The 19,056-nt window shown below is 35.5% G+C and overlaps 1 protein-coding gene across 2 annotated transcripts in view; it reads left to right on the forward strand.

Moving 5' to 3' along the window:
* The window catches only part of VCAN (versican), a 115,680-nt gene that overhangs the window by 84,400 nt on the left and 12,224 nt on the right, over positions 1 to 19,056 (forward strand). For both annotated transcript variants that reach the window (XM_011377726.2, XM_023523149.1), the window contains 3 exons: positions 1,663 to 1,776; positions 6,361 to 6,519; positions 7,772 to 7,854. In XM_011377726.2, the coding sequence (XP_011376028.1) occupies positions 1,663 to 1,776; positions 6,361 to 6,519; positions 7,772 to 7,854 (356 nt within the window). The remainder of the gene's footprint in view (positions 1 to 1,662; positions 1,777 to 6,360; positions 6,520 to 7,771; positions 7,855 to 19,056) is intronic.

The following is a 19,056-nucleotide window of genomic DNA, read 5'->3' on the forward strand; positions in this document are numbered from 1 at the left end:
GTCTTTACCAAATCAGTTCCTTTTACTCTCATTCTTATTTAGGTTTCCTTTTCTTAAAAAACAAAAACAAAAACAAAAACAAAACCCATTTTTTATTTGGCTAAATATAGACCTCACCTCTGATGAAAGAAATGATGGAATGTAATGTTGGCCAGGTGCTTCTTTTAGAAATATCATGATGATATCCTCATAATGATTAAGAAGGCCCACAGAAATATTGGGATAAAACCCCAACATACATATTAAAAGAGTACTTGTCTTAAAAAAAAGAGCCAACAGAATTAGTAAGCTCCGTGTGCTAATTAGTAGGGATATAGATATAGCAATAGATAACATTTAAAAAATAATTAAATATATATAATTATATATATGTATATATAGGCATCTATCTATCCCTTATTCCTTTTACATTAAAATCAATTAAAAATAATGTAATGTGTTAATACGTATGAAGCTCTTAGAACAGTGGCTGGCACTTAGCAAGCACCTTAAAAGTGTTTGGTATCATTACTATATAAAATGTCATCATTACTAAGATCACTTCTTTAGATAAGAATCATACCTCTTGGAAATGTAATTTATTTTGTATATTCATTTTTTAAATATTCTTTTTACTTAATATGAACATTAAAATTTTAGTAGAATTGCAAACTGCTATGGGAATAAAGTCATTAATCTCATCAGAGGAGATCATGGAAGTCTGTGTAGACAGGTTGCATTTGATACAGATCTAAAAGGTGGGAAGGATTCTGATAGGTGGTGGTAGGAGACTCAGACACATCGAACAAAAGCACAGAAGCCACAAACTGCAGAATGCATCTGGATGATTGCACGTATTCAGGTATGCCTACTTATGAGTTTATGAGAAAGAAACATATTGGGAGAGAATACTAGAAAGCAGGTTGGATTTAGACAAGCCTGAGGAAGACCTGAACCCATGTACTAAATAGTTGTACTTCATGCTCTAGTTAAGTGATTCTGAAACTCTAGTGTGCATCAGAATCACCTGGAGGGCCTGCTAAGACAGATTGTTGTTATCCAACCCCCACCGCACCCCCAGAAACTGATTTAGTGCATTCTAACATTCTCAGGTGATACCCATGTTGCTGGTCCACTGACCACACTTTGGGGATAACTGTCCTGGATGTTTGGTGGCCAATGAATCAAATTATCATGACTGCCTAAAGAAGATGACAATCAGTAGAATAAAGGACATATCGGAGAGGGAAGGGACAGGGATAGGGAGGCCAGTTAGATATTTTCAGTATTCCACTTGTGAGGTAATCAGAGAATGAACCAGGGTTGGGAGTGAGAAGACTAGACTAAAACTTTATCTGTTTTAGGGCTCATATACTCATCAAAAAGAAATGGAGGCAATGACTCTCCTCCAATATCTTTGAACTTTTCTTACAGTTGCTAGATACTTGGCAAATAAAAATACAGGACGGTCAGTTAAATTTGAATTTCAGATTAAAAAAAGAATAAATTTTTATTTTAAGAATGTCCTAAATGTAATATGGGACGTACTGCTGCTAATTTTTTTAAATCTGAAATTCAGATTTAACTGGCTATCTTGTATTTTATCTCGCAAACTTACATTAAATAGAATCTTTTGACTTTTTTAAACATACTTTTCTTTGTACTTTTATAATTTCATTTCAGATTTTGATGAATGTCACTCTAACCCCTGTCGCAATGGAGCCACATGTGTCGATGGTTTTAATACATTCAGGTGCCTCTGTCTTCCCAGCTATGTTGGTGCACTTTGCGAGCAAGGTAAGTGCCATTGCAACATTGGTGTGATGAACATTATTGATGCTTCATTTTGAATGTTACTTCTAGATAGCCTTTTGTCATAATGATTGGATTTTTTTAAAGCAGTTTTGGCCGTACTGCATATTCTTTCCTGCAGAGGAAATTCACGAGTTACATAAATATATTAGACTTTCTTATGTGTCCATAGCTCACAACATCTGAAAAACAGTGTTGACCTGATCTTCGTTGTTTTGCTGATGGAATGCAATTACAGACAGGCTCACTGAGCTGAATTTAAGCACATCTAGCCAACAAAAGGAACAATTGTTGTACATATTCTTCCTAGGACAAATTAGGCATCGACCTTAATATTCCTTGGTTCATACCAAGGAGTATTGAACTCAATGTCAGTTGCCTTTATTTTCTCCCCCTAAACATTTGAGACTCAAGGGGCTTATTTTTCATAGTCAATTATCTCTGGAGAATGAGTTGATATAGTTGTTAGAATACATTAGCCTTAGCTTGGCAAACACTATGTAAAAAAATATTGTGAATCTGCTCAACAGGGAATTTTCCTACTGAAGAAGCATTTACTTTTTCTGAATGAAAGAAAGGCTTATGTTCATGATGGCTCGAATCTCATGATCTCTGTAATTTGCATTTTATGACCAACCTGAGAGTGGATATTAGGTGGTTAATGGTAACATTCTTAGTCTATCATTCAGAAACAGATTGCATGCTCAGCATACTAGGCTTTGAAACATCGATTTCCTCTATGTAAAATCATACAGTGGTTTGGCTTTGTCAAGAATGCCTACTGCCAAACTTCTTTTCCACCAGACAAAATGAAAATGTGTTAGACACTCAGAAACATTGAGCTGGCCCTGCGTTTTGCTTTTCAGCGTTAATCTGGACGTCACCACAATAAAGCAAAACTAAAAGGAGCATGTATTAACTTGCCCGTCGAAAAAGATGAGTGATGAGTTTTTAGGTTTTTTCTTTTTGTCTTTATTGCATAGTATGAGTCTGTTTGTTTTAAAATTTTAAAAGGTTAATATGAAAATTGACCAATCAAGATCTTCTTAAAGGAAAACAGTAAGAAAGATGCTATTCGTTGAAGGAAAAAAAGGATGAGACAGAAAATATTAAAAATATGTTTAAATGATTTTGGCTTCCCTTAGTTCCAAGTATAAGGAGCAATTCAAAGAATCATTTGTTCAACAGGTGTTTATTGAGCACCTACTCCCTCTTAGGTACTGTTGTGGGCACTGGAGATAGAGCTCTGAAAAAAACAGATAAAACCCCTCATCTCAGTGACTCGGCATAATTCTTGGCAGAGAATAAAAAGATATACTATTTGTTGGATACTTTATAGTTTGTCAGATGCTTCCAGGTGCATTATTTCCCTTGGTTGACACATACTTCCATGTTAAATGGGCCAGAAATTGAGACTCAGAGAGGAAAAGTTATGTGTTCAGGGTCACTCAGCTAGTAAACTAGAGAGTGGGAAAAATGAACCTAAGCTGCCTTTTAAAGTCTGGGTTTTTCTCAATATCTTCACATTTATAAAGTAACTCGCAGGTAAGCATTTTATTTGTGTGTGTGTACCTGATGGAACCAGTGGTAACAGATCCTTGGGAAGGACTTTGAGGCCAGTTACCTTTTCCATCCCTTTAAAGGAATATTAAAAAGAAAAGGTTTTGATTTCTCTCTCTTATTTCTGGTGCCACCTAACTTTCAGGTACATTCTGTATTATCTTATAGCAAGTTTAACATTCTTCTACATTATTTGCTGAGAAAAACTATCCCAGTCTGTTTATCAGATGCAGCTGTGCTCCTGTGATTTATTGCCAGGACACTGAAAGATTTTTTTCTCTCTTTTCAGGTTGCCTAAGAGCAAATGTTTTCTTCATTAGCAGCAGCATTGTTGTCTAAACAGTTTTCTATCCAAATTTCGACGATGACTGTGTTGTTTCTTCAGCTGACTTTTTCTTTCTCCACATTAATAATGTCTCAACTCCCAGTCACTGGAATAGGGGCCACATTTTGGTGGAATAGTAACAGATATGAAATCTAGAAGAGGGTCTTAGAACAGTAGAAACACAGTTCTGTGCACAGATTGCCCCCAGCCAAATTCAGTGAGAAGTCCTTATATACTGACATTTCTTAAGGCATGACAGCTATATGTCAGAGGTGAAACCATTGCCTATATATTATAAAGATAATGGATTTTTAGTGAAATTAAGAGTGATAGTTTCATCTTCTGTGGTTACAAATAGGAGTTGTCATACCCGCTCCCACCACCTTCAACACTGCCAGCTAAAATGAAATCTGGGACTTTGTAATACAACCTATGCTCTCTCTATAAGAGTTTTAAAACTTAACAAGTATTTCTCTATGTCAAATGATTTTTAAGAAAATATCATCCAAAAGGGTTGCTTTTTAATAAATGAAATGTGTATTGTATTATTTTTAGTTAAGATTGGAAAAACAAACAGACTGCTTCTGATACTTCCCATTCAGAAGAGCATCTGAAGGGATGCTGCTTGACACATAGTCCTTCCTTACATTTTACTGAATTTATGAGTAATAAAAATTAAGTGAATTGGTGTGGATTTTTGGCTTTCGTTAAAGTCACTTTGTTAAGTGGTATTTGCATATATATTTATAATCACTGAGAAGCTATGGTTTATGTAGTGTAGATAAATAAATTGTCCCAGTTTGGTTTTCACAGAAACTCTCCCCCTATTTTTTGGAACCATGTTTTGATAGGAATATATGCACCTGCTAACTGAGGAAGGCATTGTAGCAATATCGTGGTCATGCATCTAAATTTCATGATCATTTGGGGGTTTTGTATAAGGGGGAAAAATACTTAATGATAATCTATTTTGATAGTAAAAGACAAAGAAAGCCAAACTACAACCATTTAGGTTAACAGAAGATAAGAAAGAGTATACAGAAGAATTTTTCTGATGTATTATTCAATAAATTAGGGATCTTTGAGAATTTTAACCTGTGTATCTTAAAATAAGTGATAATTTCCAAGGTTAAGGAAATCTATGCTATTATAATTAAATTGGTGCTATTATGCATTATTGACTTTAGCAGTAAGAGCATTCTAAAATTTTTTCCAACTCCTCTCTAATAAACTAACTCGCTCATATATGAAGATCTGTTTTTCCCTACCACTTGTACCTCACCTCTGAATTCTTCCATGAGAACTTCCCAAAGGGAATACTACTACATCCAAGTAACGAAAATACGCTTCGTCCTGAGGCACTGAGTGCTCCTTTTATACCAAATCATCTAGCTGTGTCCCAAGTCTCTTCCTGTGAGATGTAGTGGTCTCCAAACTCCACTTTAATAAAACTCAAAACTTCCAGTGCACATTGTTTAAACCAATTAGTCAGCTGGCTATAACTAAACAACAGGCCTGATAGACTAAACTGAAATAAAGACTGCTCTCAGAGATAAGTTGCATCTGTTGTATGATTATGGTCTAAATCACTGAAGCCAGGGAAAAATTAAATCCCTCAGAATGCATACTTTCCCACGATTATAGAGAGAAGAGTAGAAAGAGTGAGAGTCAGGAGACAAGTTGATTTCACTTTGGCCACCAAGTCGCATATATAAAAAAGCATTTACTTCACGTAGCAGGGTTTTGTTTTCTTCATTGATCAGTCAAATTAGGGGAGGGAAGGGTGGTTACTAGGTAATATGGAAAGTTTTCTTGGTGCTTTAAATTCTATGAACTTTGCAGTTTTGTTACCTTTTACATGTAACTAGTTAAATGTATTTGTGAGAATTGTTTTGTGAAACTCAAAATTATTTCTATTAACCATTATTAAATGCATAGAGTTTAACACCAGTTGTGAGTGGATGAGTCTGAGAGAAGATTACCACTGAGAATGCTGTGCTATGAACAAGGCTGCTTCCCCGTGACAATACATAAAAACTGACAATCTAGAAAGTATAGCTGGAGCATACTGCCAGTGTAAAATTTAGATACTGGAAATATGTTTTCATCCTACCAGGATACTGGTTACAGTGTGCTTGTTGTGAAAGAGATACATATACATATACATATATATATATGTATATATATACATATATATACATATTCTCATGATTCCTCCTATATATATATATATATATATATATATACACACACACACACACACACACACACACACACACACACACACACATTACACACACACACACACACGCATATATATATGGCTTGATGGAATATGAAACATAAAGTCTTTATTTCTCAGGCCTGTATCTAACTATAGGCTAATTGATATAAACAGGTGTTAAGTTTCTACAGTCTATCACCAACATTATAACAAAACAAAGTTGAAAGAAGCAACATGACCTTATTTGAGGACCACCCACTATACAAACACCCACTTGGTAGGAATCAGTTGAGCTCTCTTTATCATAATTTCTTTGTCATCATGACCAAATTTTATGAATCCTTTACTTCAGGGACATTGCATTGACATTCACTTGAGTGTTCTGTTAACACTTGGATTGATGAGCCAAGTTTGAATGACGTAAGTGAGTTTAATAAGTGTATGCCTTATTTCTTCCTAGACACCGAGACATGTGACTATGGTTGGCACAAATTCCAAGGGCAGTGCTACAAGTACTTCGCCCACCGACGCACATGGGATGCAGCTGAAAGAGAGTGCCGTCTGCAGGGCGCCCATCTCACAAGCATTCTATCTCATGAAGAACAAATGTTTGTGAATCGTATGTACCAAACATACACTGGTTTCCTAAGCTTTAGTCATTCTCACCACCTTCCTAGCTTTCTATCTAACTAAATAAAAACTAGCTTTCTCAGTTGTGATTCAACTTAATAAATCCCTCATCTGTGAACTACTTAAAACCATCTCTCCTATGTGAGTTCCCCATTTGGGGAAATGTTCAACTATAACATAGGAAGGCATTTCTTTGTCTGCCAGCAATAATAGGTGAAATAGCATGCTATAGGTTGAATGATACGAAATTGCAATCTGATAATTTTTTAACTTAACAAAAATGGCCACCTTTTATGGTTCAATCTACTTTTCTTATGGTAACCAATTTTGAATGTGTGCATATGTTGTCTAAAATTAGAGAAAATTGTTTTCAGTTATTTCTATCCCAGTGATTAAAATTGAATCCTTAATAGCACCCTGTTCTTATCTTCTGTGCATAATTGGTTCTCATCTAAGTTTCTAATTATTTTAGACCATAGAAAGTGGGCTTCATATTAAACTCATGAATAGGTGGAGACTGAATGCTAATGAAACTTACTACCAGAGCTGTTTAATAACTCGTTGGATTATAGCAAAGAGGAGGGCAGCTAGCTCTTATGCAGCAAATACACAGAAGATTTTTGCTCATGAAGTGTTGTTTGATGCTCAATGAAATATGTTCTCATGATTCCTCCTATCTCGTAGAAATTTGATTGTTAATTTGCAATCTGGATAGAGGTTCATTAATTTTTTTTTGCATGGTATGCTTGCAAGTGACTCATCTCATGGTGAAAGTAATTTTTGGAGGAAATTTTGCAAAACTGTCTGGTCTAGTTATTCACTGTTTAAAATGCTTTGAGAAGATACACATGGCTTTCAAAATGAAGCTAGGGTAAGATCTGTCACGTTTCACTGCGTCACTGAATTTTTGTCAATGGCATAGCCTAATAAAATAAATTGGAAAGTTTCTATTATGAGTAGGGTTGGAAAAAATTTAATTGTAGTAAACCGCTAGGAAAATAATTGTCTATGTCTGATATTTTAATGTTTCACAATGTTTCTGAATTAGCTTTTTAGTTTAGAGCATGTTGGGCAGAAGAACAAAAGCTAGCTAGACCATGAAAGATTTTTTATGAACAGCTAAACAAAAATCCGGCCAGAAAAGAGAATGAGGATACATGATTCACTCCAAAGATGACTTTTTTGATACATTTTATTTATATATGGGAAAGGTAACGAAAATATCTGTTACCACCTTTTAGGTGTGGGACATGATTATCAGTGGATAGGCCTCAATGACAAGATGTTTGAGCATGACTTCCGTTGGACAGATGGCAGCACACTGGTAAGTTGCTTATGAAAATGATGCCATTTCTAGGAACATAGTACTGTATGTTGATTGCATGGTGTAGAGGGGACATTAGACCAGTTAAGTGAGTTGCTCAGAGTCACTCAGTGAAATAGAGGAGGTTACAGTAAAGTTCTATTCAGTAAAGTTCTATTCAAACTGATTACAGTAAAGTTCTATTCAAACTGATTCAACTTCCAGTGCTCCAGTCACTGTGGCTTTCTTTACAAGAAGAATGTATCAGATTTCCATTGAACCAGAAAACCGCATAATCAGAATTGCCTCAGGTCTGTCTTTCAGATGGTTATCTTTGTTTTGTATAGTTTCAAAGTAAAATGGAAAAACATAAGTGTAAAAGAAAAGGCTTTTAAAAAATACACCTTTTCCTCTTACATAATTGCACTGGAAATCTGCTATAAGGCATGGTTCATTTTTATCCAAGAAAAAATTTTAATTTTTTCATCTTAAAAAAGAGTGTTGAATTATAATCTTATGAATTTCCTTCCATTCAAACTCTGCCGACTCATGTTTTTTAGCTTTCTCTACTTCTTAAAGAAAGGAGTGATTTGGTAATAATGGCTACAACCTTTAGTAAGCTGAAATAAGTTTCTTAAATCAGGATAGGTGAATCTGTTTTGAATCACTACTAGTAAATACATATGAGTCTAATTTTTAGAAATAATTCAAGTGAGGTTAGCTTTACTAGTGGTTCTAGGCCCTGGCTGTTCATTAGAATCACCAGGGGAGTGTAATTAAACAACTGATGCCTAGGCCTCAGCTCAAATTCAATATCACAAAACCTCTGGCAGCTATATTTTCTAAGTGTTCCCCAGCCGATTCTAAAATGCAGACCAAGTTGGGATCCACTGGGCTAGACGGTAAGTGTAAATTAAATTCTAAATTAGATAAACAAGAAGGAAAATTGAAAATAATTTTTAAGCTCTTTTCGGGTGTGAATTACTTAGCTGCTTAAATTTCATTTATTACCTGGTACTTATCTAGATTTAATGAGTTTGGCAAAATATAAAGTTCATCCTAGAACAGATGCCAAAGTAATCTCTGCTTTTGGAAGTTCTACTCTGTTTGGAAAGCTTCCCAGTGCTCTTGTGGACTTAGGGCTCAGTTCGTCTGTGTTGGTCACTCTATTAAGCACTTTGCAATTTGTTCATTCCCTACAATAACCTTTAAGGGAGACATTAGGTATTTTACAGGTAAAGAAAGAGAAGGTCAGTAGGCTGAGATATTTGCCCAGAGTCACAATGCTATTAAGTGGTGAAGCCAGTATTTAAACTCAGGCCTAAGTCAAAGCCACAGATGTCCTGGCTGATACCTCCTGACTTTAAGAGTATCCTCATTACCCCTTTAGCAACCCTGAAATAAAACTTGGCTTACTCTCTATCATCACTCTTTACGTTTAATCAACACTGATTGTCATTCAAGTTCATAAATAGGTTCTTTGGCAAGATTCAGAAAAAATAGAGAAAGTAGATTGTCCATAAAATATATTCTCAGCAAGGTATATGAACCATGTCCTCTGGATCAATAGTCTCATTTTCTTCTGATTGTCCTAGCTGGGTGGTGTATCTGCAATTGTTGCATCTGTATGTTGTTGTTTTTCTTTTTTGATTTTTTTTTGCTGTACCCAAGGGGGATGAATTTGGTCAATTAGATTAATAGTGGTTGTTATGGCATAAGTCCTTAGGTATAATTTTAATTGAAGATAGATGATTTTATTTTCGTTAATTTATAAGTGAATATAAAAATTAAAAGGATTTCTTTCTGTGTATTACTGATAGTTAAAAGTATTTTTATAATTTTGTTAATATATGTTGTATAGTATAGGCATTTAATGAGTTTCCTCTTGTTGAAGGGATACTTCTTTTGGAGGATAAATTGGGTTTCTAGGATACCCACCAGTAAGCCTTCCTCCCACAAACTTTCCCTTACAAATAGCCCAGTGGAAAGTGCAGGTCCTTGTGAGCTCTCAACTGTATTACAGAAGCTAGAAGGCCAAGGACTCAGGTGGCCAATTTCAACTGGTACTTACCTATGCTCAGCAGACCCAGACTATACATATCTCAAAGTCTACTCCATGGGCCAGCTCTGAGCCTAGAATAAACATCTAGTAACACCTAAAAATGTTAAGAATGAAAACCTGTCATTTGCTATATGCCCACCTGATTGGGCCAAGCCTGACTACTTTGTCTGTCAGTGGTTATATAGAATTGATTTGCATGTTTTCATTCTTAGCATTTTTAGGTGTTACTAGATGTTTATTTTGGTCTCTCCTTTAACAATTCGGCTCTTCAAAGAAGTGATTGTCCTGCTTGCTTTTTATGTCTCCTGGTATCTAGGATAAGGCCCTATACTCCCTGTGAGCTTGGTTAATGAGATTGAATATCTGCTTATATCTGTAAGATTCGTAAAATATTTTCCCTGTCAGGTGCCATTCAGGTGAGCTTGGCTCATCAGCTGTCATTATTCCGCTATACTGGAGCAAGCCAACTCAACTATTTTTTTTCCACCTGTGTCCATTAATTTTTAATGGACTGTGAAATTACCATTTCCATAGTCTAGTTTGGTCCTAAACTTGGTAAATCAGTGAGCATTGCACTTTGTCGAAAGAGAAATATTAATCTTCCCCAGAAATTTTCAGAGGAAGATAACTCAACCTTACATAGATAACTGTACAATGTAAACAGGAACCTTACTCTCAGTTCACATTTTTCATTGAAACCTAAGAGTTATGGAAAGAGCACCAAGTGAGGGCCTCAGTTTGAAGAAGGCAGCAAATGGATAACATAAACAAGCAAAGTTTATCAAGGAAATGACACAAGTTAACTCCAGAAAAAACTGACAGGCCCTTGGTTTCTTCTTAATTCACTCTTTGTGTAAAATAAAAGTGTGGTAAGGAGTGTCCCTTCACTTTGAACATTTTGGAACAGAGAAGACCATCTGCCCAACAGCCTGTCTCCCTCCCATCTGACTGATCTCTGGCCCACTTTCTGCTTTTGTAACCACCCTTGCCTCCATCCCTTCCTTTCGGAGACAGCCTAGGTGTCTCTTTCACTTGTTTGTAGTTCTTTCTGCAGCCATCATCTCCTTAACAGGTTCCATATGTGCACAGGCCTTTGAATAAAATAGCTCTCCTTTGTTTCTCTGTTTACTCCAAGTGTCTTGCTTTTGAAAATATCCCTAATGGTAAACTCTTCATTGGGGCAAGCAGTATCTGCTTACACTTGGAAATGGCGTTAACTTGACTGTGTGCAATTTTAAGCACTTTGTTTACGTTTTAGAGTGATTTCTCCCCTCCTCTCCTCTCATTTTTTGTTTTGAAAGATTTATTAGATTTTATCCTTCTTGGGAGGTAGAGCAGTATTAAAAAGAACCTTTGATAGTTACCATATATTATCCCTGGTTATTCAGTCTAATATTCAGTAAAAACAAACAAGTTTACATTAGTTCTCAATTTCAATAACTTCTTTTCTTGAAATAATTAAACTTTGCTTCGAATCGACTTGCAGTATAATTATATCACATTTAGCATGATTATGCTTTATAGCTAGACTAATTCAATATATGTACTTATGCTAACGTAACAATGTTATTTGTTCAAGTCATCTAAATTGCACTTCTTTTTCAGATTCTGATCAATCCACTCCACATTATTGACTTCAGTGATAGGATGATGATATGATTAACAAAATGCCAAATCCCTGTTTTTGTTATATTTAGAAAATATTTTAAAATTATTTATTTCACAAAAGTGTACTCATGAATAAAATTGTTGCTAAGCTTCCCCTTGTGGTTTATATTAAGGCTATTTTCTCTTAACAAATTTAGGTTTTCACTCTGTCACTTGGGTTTCTACAGAATTATTTCTACCAGCAATTATTATTTCTACCAGAAGTTATTCTTTAACCTGACTATTGATCTCTAACAGTGAAATGTCACAAGTGCTTTATTAGAAACCTTGACAAATAAATTCAATAATGAATTACTTGTCATCCAAGTAATGTCTTCAAAGACACTAAATTAAATACACATTAAAGCTGGCAAACTTAAACAAATATTTCTTATCTAGTTTCTATACTATTAGCTGGCTTTTAAGTTCTTTCCTTAACTTATTGTTAAATGAATGACTAGTCTGAAGTGTTTTTCCTCAGATCTGTTTTTTAATGCCTATGACCTTCCTCTCTCCTTACTATGAACTCTTGTTACCCGCTTAAAATTCTTCAATGTCTTCCTATCACCTTCAGTAAAATTTCTAATTATTAGCATGGCATACCAAGACCATCAACTCCATCTGCCACTTCCTAAGCTATCCATCTCAAAACACGCACTAGAAGAAGCCATGACATCTCACTCCTTCAGGTCTTTGCATACACTTGCCCTCATGCTTAGAATGTTCATGCCTCTTGCCCTAATTTCATTTAATAAGCTTCCAAATACCAAACTTAGCCAAGAGTCCCCTTTTTCCAGGAAGCTTTCCTAGCTGGGTGCGACTAAGAGCTCCTCTTTTGTATTCCTGCAGCCCTTTGTGCACTCTTCCCATCCTACCACAGACCCCTGTGAGGTCGATTTCCTGACAGTGAGATTTCTGAGGCAGGGATTAACTTTCATTTCTGATTGTTCAGAAGCTAGCAGAGTGGTTGACAAAAATAGATACCTAATAAATGCGTTTTGAGTGATAATCAATATTTGTACATTGCTCAACCAACTTATCCTGTTATCTTTTGAATCCTTAATGACCAATGAAGTCTTTTGGCTGAATTTCTTTGTGACAATTCTTGTTATCTAAATTGAATATTTTATTTAAAGTTGTACCAGTATGAAAAATATTAAAACATAATAGATGAAGTTTCGATTAAGGAGAAAAGAAAAAATGTTCCTTAAAAAACTAGTTATACAGCCAAGCATAATGAGTCTTACAAGGTTATTAACCCAAAGGAAAACAGGTGTTCCTACTGGAAAGATGACAATTTTGTCTGTGGTTGTCCCAAGAATACATTTGCAATAAACTTTAGGAAGAAAAAGTGGAGCTTTAGAAAACCAACAATGACTCGAAACTGAAAAAGAATTTTTTTTTCAAGATAGGCACATATTCTACCATTATAATTTTTGAAGAGAAATTACTTTAAAGAACCCTATTTTTCAAATCCAAAATGTAGTGAAACAAGCAAAAGGAAATCTTACTGAATGTTATCAGCTCATTTTATTTTTTAGATTGCTTGATCAAAGATGAATTGTTGCCTAAGTTTGGACAGAGCTCATTTACTCATCCACTATCCAAGGCCATTCTTTCAATCACAGCGGGAGCTAGACAGCAGGAAACACTATGGAAGCATTTTTGTATCTCTACCTATACGACTTCTAGCAAACTCAATTCACAACTCTCTTTTCATCTATAGTCTATAGTATGTCCACGCACACTAATTAGGGAGATGTTGGAAACTATTAGGCACCTTAATCACATTACTTTTTATAACTTGCTTTCCTACCTAGTGGTTTAAAATCAACCCACAGACCACAGAGATTTAAAGCTGTTACAACCCCTCTCCCTCCTCTTTCTGACCTCTCAAAATAAGATTCTCATAAGGGGAATTCTTCATGGTCTGTGTTGCTCCTTTCTCTCTTGCTTTCACTGAGTTCCCCAGCACCATCAAAGCTCACCCCTCACCACTGGGGATCTGATGCTTCAGTGGATCAGACGCAGTTACTTCAAAGAAAAATGTCACCTCACATAGCATTGTCCAGAGACTGAAGATTGAATAGAACTGACAGTTCAGTTCCCTTTTTAAAATGCTGAGGAGCTTTTGGAAAGTTTGATTTGTTTGGTAAAAAAACAAAACAAAACAAAAAACAAAAAACAAACCTCTGATTTTGTTCTTATGCATTAAAAAAAACCACAAAAAACATTTTCTGTCTCTCACATTTTTTCTTTAGTCATCTCTACTTTGTCAGCACTTAGTGTTGAGCCATGCAAGGCTGCTGGCTTGTCGGCTTTCTAGGATGTAGTCATGGCCTTCTCTTTCTCTCTCTCCAGTGTCCTGTTTGGAGAACATAGACTTCCTCTCCTCTGCACTTGTCTGCATCTAGTCAGGAAGTTCTTGAACAAGTTACTAATTCACAGATTAATATACATATTATTTTCTAGTTCTAGCCAACTCATCTTCCCCCTGATAGTTATGAGATAGATTACAAAAGGTTAATTGATAGCCTTTTGTACTTAAAACTACTTAAAAACATTTCTAGACAATAATTGAATTTTATCTGTAATCAGCATGGTCCAACACAGGCCAAACTGGCACACCTAGAATCTGGGACACCCACTCGCCCTCCTAGTTAGAGTTGATGCATGAGACTAGCCAGATTGGTTGTGGATTTGATCCAGAGGGCCTTTTCTTCTTTCATAAATAAACACATCAGCCTGTCAAACCAAGTATTGTGAGAAAAACCAGCTTTGAAAAAGGTAGAAACAATAAAGAAATAGCCCTTAACCCAGGAAGAGACACTTAGAAGGGGCAGAGAAAAGGAGTAACAAATCGCAGGCCATTATTCTTTTTTCTGCCGGAATGAATCGTTATTACCCTTTTATAAACACAAAAGTTTCTAGCCTCCTCCGTCTCCCAGATGTCTTGGACATTGAAAAGAGAATTAGGAGTATTAACTAATTCCTGGTGTTTTCTAATCTCCTTTGTTTCTGCTTGTTTGAAAGGATTACACATGATTTAGCAGGAAAAATAATGCAAAACAAAACCCACAAACCAAAAACTTAATTTTACTTTTTTTACCTGAAAATCTTAAAATACTTTCTATAAAGTATTTGCAGGTGGATGTGCATTGGAGGTGGTGTGCTTTTAGCTCCAGGTCAAATGCCACTTCTCTGTGAAAAAGTCAAACTGCATACATATCAACATTAATTTCATTATGTTAAACCTCACAGGCTTTATTATTAACCTAAAAGCCAAGGGAAACATATGCTGTTTCCTCAGCCTTTAACACATTACTCATTAGTAAAACTCTCAGTTTCTTTCCCACAAAAGACCACTGAGCTCTTAATGAAAATTTTTACTTGTGTCCCAGTTCAATTTGATTTGAAACCGAGAATTAGTTCTTCTGCTTCTACATGTGAAATGTAATGGCTATAGGGTGGTTCTAGAATACAAAACTCTCATCTCCACCTTGCCTTTACTTGAGTGCAAATGGCTAGTGTCAGGTCAAACAGTTGGAAGAACAATATTTATCTTTAACTGGAAAATCATTTCATAATTGAGATCATCTAAAAAAGAAAAAAAGAAAATTTATCAATTTAGTGGTTCCTTCTCACAGATGATTTTCCAACAGTGCTCTACGAAACTTTAAAATCGCATACATTTAAATTTAATTGCTAATAAGTTTAAAGCAATGAGAAACCATCGAAAAGGGAAAGAAAAAGAAAGAAAAAAGGAAAAATATCGAATAGGGTCTGGCAGTTTCACTTTGAGTTTGGATTGTTAGCACCTTCTGACTGAAGACTTGTGCAAACAAGCGTGGGATGAAGGAGCCCACTGGCACCCATTTATGGCAGGGATTAAATGCAAGCGGCTCCGTGGGACTCTGCCTGGGGCCCTGTCTCCAAGTGGTCTCACAGTGGGAGTAACTCACATCCTTTGGAAAATGCTGTTGATAATTACTGCTTTTGTAGGGCAGTGAGCTCACTATTACACAAGATTAGTGCTGTACTCAAGAGCTGGCAGATTGTCTCTCCTGCACAAATATTTGCCAGCTAGGAAAATAATGGGCATATTGCCACTTTAACAACTATCAGGAGACCCAAAGTTAGTTTTTCTTCTCTTCAGCATATTCATGTTTGTAGGATTGGACTCCAGGCTGCCTGCCTAGGGCAGTGACACCAAAACAAACGTCTCTTTCTCCTTTAAAACAAAGCTGCTCTTTTCCTTTCGGTGGTTCAACTAAAAGACAACAGCAAAACCATAACCTCCCTTAAAACATAAATAAATAAGGACCCAGACCAGAGTAACCTTAAGCAAGTACAAGGATCAGAAGACAGTCCATTTCTACCTCAGAGGGAGGTCATTTGCCCCAAACAAGTTAAATAAAACAAAGTTAGACATACCCCCCACAGACTGCGAACAAATGTCTATTGTGTCCCATAGCCATCTGGGGGTGAAAAAAGGCATTTTAAAGTTACCAAATGTTTTGATTTCTGTAATAAGTAGTCTTCCTAGCTTCCTTTCAGATAAACGTTTGACCTGTGTTCTGAAAGGCTGGGGGGTAACCCAGAGTAGTTATTCTGAATTCTTTACTTAGTGAAAAGGTGGCTTCTTATCTGTGTGTGTTTCAAAGGAGTAAGCCCTCCTTTTGGGAAAGTGTTTTCTATTTGGAGTTTGCTTTTATACTTTGGTGGTTATCTGCTCACCCTTGGCATCAACTGCATTTGGATGTCATTTGTAGCTGCGGGAGCAAAGATGATAAGAGAGGCTGCACACAGAGAAGTCAACTTTTAGTACAGGTGTCATGTTTTCATGCTTACTCTAGATAAGTTTTTACCTAAGACCAAACTAAATGTGAATCGTACTGCAGATATTCATTTGTGTGCATACGTGTTTATGATCTGCCCTGTTCTAAGGATTTTAGGTAGATGTTATAGATTTGGCTTTGTTTGTAATGCGATTTCACCTTTGATGTAAATCGTGATAATTTGAAAAGGCAAAATGGAGAAAAATAAGCTATTGTAGAAGAATATTTTAGTCAAATAGAAAATTCAGATTATAGCTGCAATGGCCTGTAGCAGAATAAAATGCAATCAAGTTGGCAAATACTGTCTGACTGAGGTCTATCTTCTAGCGAAGTATTCTTTTTCTGCTTTCCCTCACAAAAATGAGAGGACATATCACAGATAATCCTTCCCTTTTTTTTTTTTTTTTGTCACCAGAGTAAATAATTACGATTTTAGGGGACATTCTAAATTCTATTTTAACAATGACTTAGTTTGATGGATTGATATCACCACCTAGTGGCCATATTGTATTTTGCTTTTTAAAATTTCACATTCCTGGACCTAGTGTGTATGAATAATATTCACTGTGAATTAAGTTCCTGTAGCATAGAGTTTAAAAATTCTAGCAAGAATTGCATTTTATTGTGAACTAAAGGATAAAATGGGAAAAAAACATGATTTTTCAAATGCAGCATGAAGCTAACACGTGAAGTCACGTGCTTCATAAAATCCTAGCAACTGAGGCAAATATTAGTACCAATCTTTCCTGTATCTTTGCTTTATATACAATAATAAACCCAACACAAAGTTTTCTTTTGCTAGTTCCCTTGGTATGTGAACCTAGAGGACTTTTTTGTTTTCTTTAATGAAAATTTTTTATAATAAATTAAATCAGCAGTGTTCGGCGGGGAAGAAGAGTAGGTGCAGAGTGGTGACTGGACTGTTCATGGAAAAAAAATTGCAACTTGAGGCTTTCGTAAATTCTCTCCAAAATTACAATAATATAATATGTCATAGAATAGTTTCACTACACAAATGTCAAGGATGTTTTTTTCAATGGAATGTATGTAATTGTTTAAATGTGCTTGGCCAAAGTCCATAATTGTTCTTAAACAGAGTCTTTAATTGGCCATTCGAGATAATCTAAATTACAGTGAATTTGAAAGAATAAAAGCTGACTCCATCTAAGTTAAAAAACTAGCTTAATAGATGAGTTAGATAATACATAGGTAGCTAAAGCCCTTAGCAGCTATGGATTCAAGATTTGTAGTTTCCATTATCTATTAGAGAACTTGAAGATCCATAGAATGAAATAATTGGCACTTTTTGTGCAGGCACAAATGTGAACTGTACACAGTGGCTGGCTAGCATGTAATCATTGTTCAATTAGCTATCAAGTCTGTCTAATGGACAGCTCAGTTTTCTCGTCTCAAGCGGTCTGTTGCTGTCTACTCTGCTAACCATTTTAACCATTTGCATCTTCTCTATTGCAGTTACAGTGGGGACCTATTACAGGTCTATGTGAATAGAGACATCCCCAAAGACCTTAGATCCTTCCCTCATGCCAACAAGTACTGTGTAAATTATAGTGTGTGTGTGTGTGTGTGTGTGTGTGTGTGTGTGTGTGTGAGATGGTGGTAATCTCAAATTTGTGACTCAAAAAAAAAAGACCTTTAATTTTATCTAGTGTCTGTAAACATTCTTTTTTTTTTTCTTTTCAGTGTAGGAAAGGAAATCAAGAGATTATAAGCAGAAAGTCTAACCCTTTAGAAGAACTGGTTAGTGCCCATCGATTATTCTTCATAATTATTTGATCAAGTTAAATAGTAAAAATCACATTGAAAAGAATTTGAAATGGGTCAAATATTGTGAAGAAGGGCTAGTTATTAAGTTTGGATTAAAAAATAGTTGTTTTGAAAACTTATTTTAAGATGCTGATAAAAGGAATTTAGAAACAAGATTCTTTAATGTTCTGGGAATTCCTTCTCTAGGAAAGGTTGAAGCATGACCTTGTATCTTCAGGGTTTTAATTTTGAATTGACGTTCTCTTTTAAAGACTTTTAAAAAAAATCTTAATGTGGATAAACAAACACTGTTTCAGAATGTTCCTTGGGGGGGATAAGAATAAACCACTCTGTGGTTCAGGAACCTTCCTTGCTCCACACCTTTCATTTTCTCCTTCCAGCTGTTTGCATATTTCCTCATAAATCAATTTGCTTTTACATGTATCACCTAAAGGACCAAATAGGATGTGACTGTCACAGCAGTAACTGACTAATAAAGGTTGGTCATGTTTTCTTTAACTGAAAGCAGTGCTCAAAGCAAACTCTTTTTTTTTTTTTAAAGCAAAACAAAGCTCCTGGTTTATTTCTAAATTTTGTATGTTTCTAAAAATAACGCTTTTTTTAAACCTTACGAAAAAGGCAGTTATCTATCTCTGCATAAGAAAACGGTCAATTAGTTACACTATTTTCTTATAATCAGTTTATTTTGTTCATACTTGTGATGCTAGTTATCTGCTGAGATTTTAAGGCCATTGATCATGGCCCTATGGCATGTATTTTAAAGATAAAAGGTGTCTGGTATCTCTGAATGACAACTGAGACTCCTAGACACTATATAATCAGAGATTCACCTTGAAAGGATGTAAACCCTCTTTGAGGTTAGTAGACTGTCAGTAACTTTCAAAAGCAGAA

The sequence above is a fragment of the Pteropus vampyrus genome, unplaced genomic scaffold, assembly GCF_000151845.1.
Source record: "Pteropus vampyrus isolate Shadow unplaced genomic scaffold, Pvam_2.0 Scaffold11, whole genome shotgun sequence".
Lineage (NCBI taxonomy): Eukaryota > Metazoa > Chordata > Mammalia > Chiroptera > Pteropodidae > Pteropus > Pteropus vampyrus.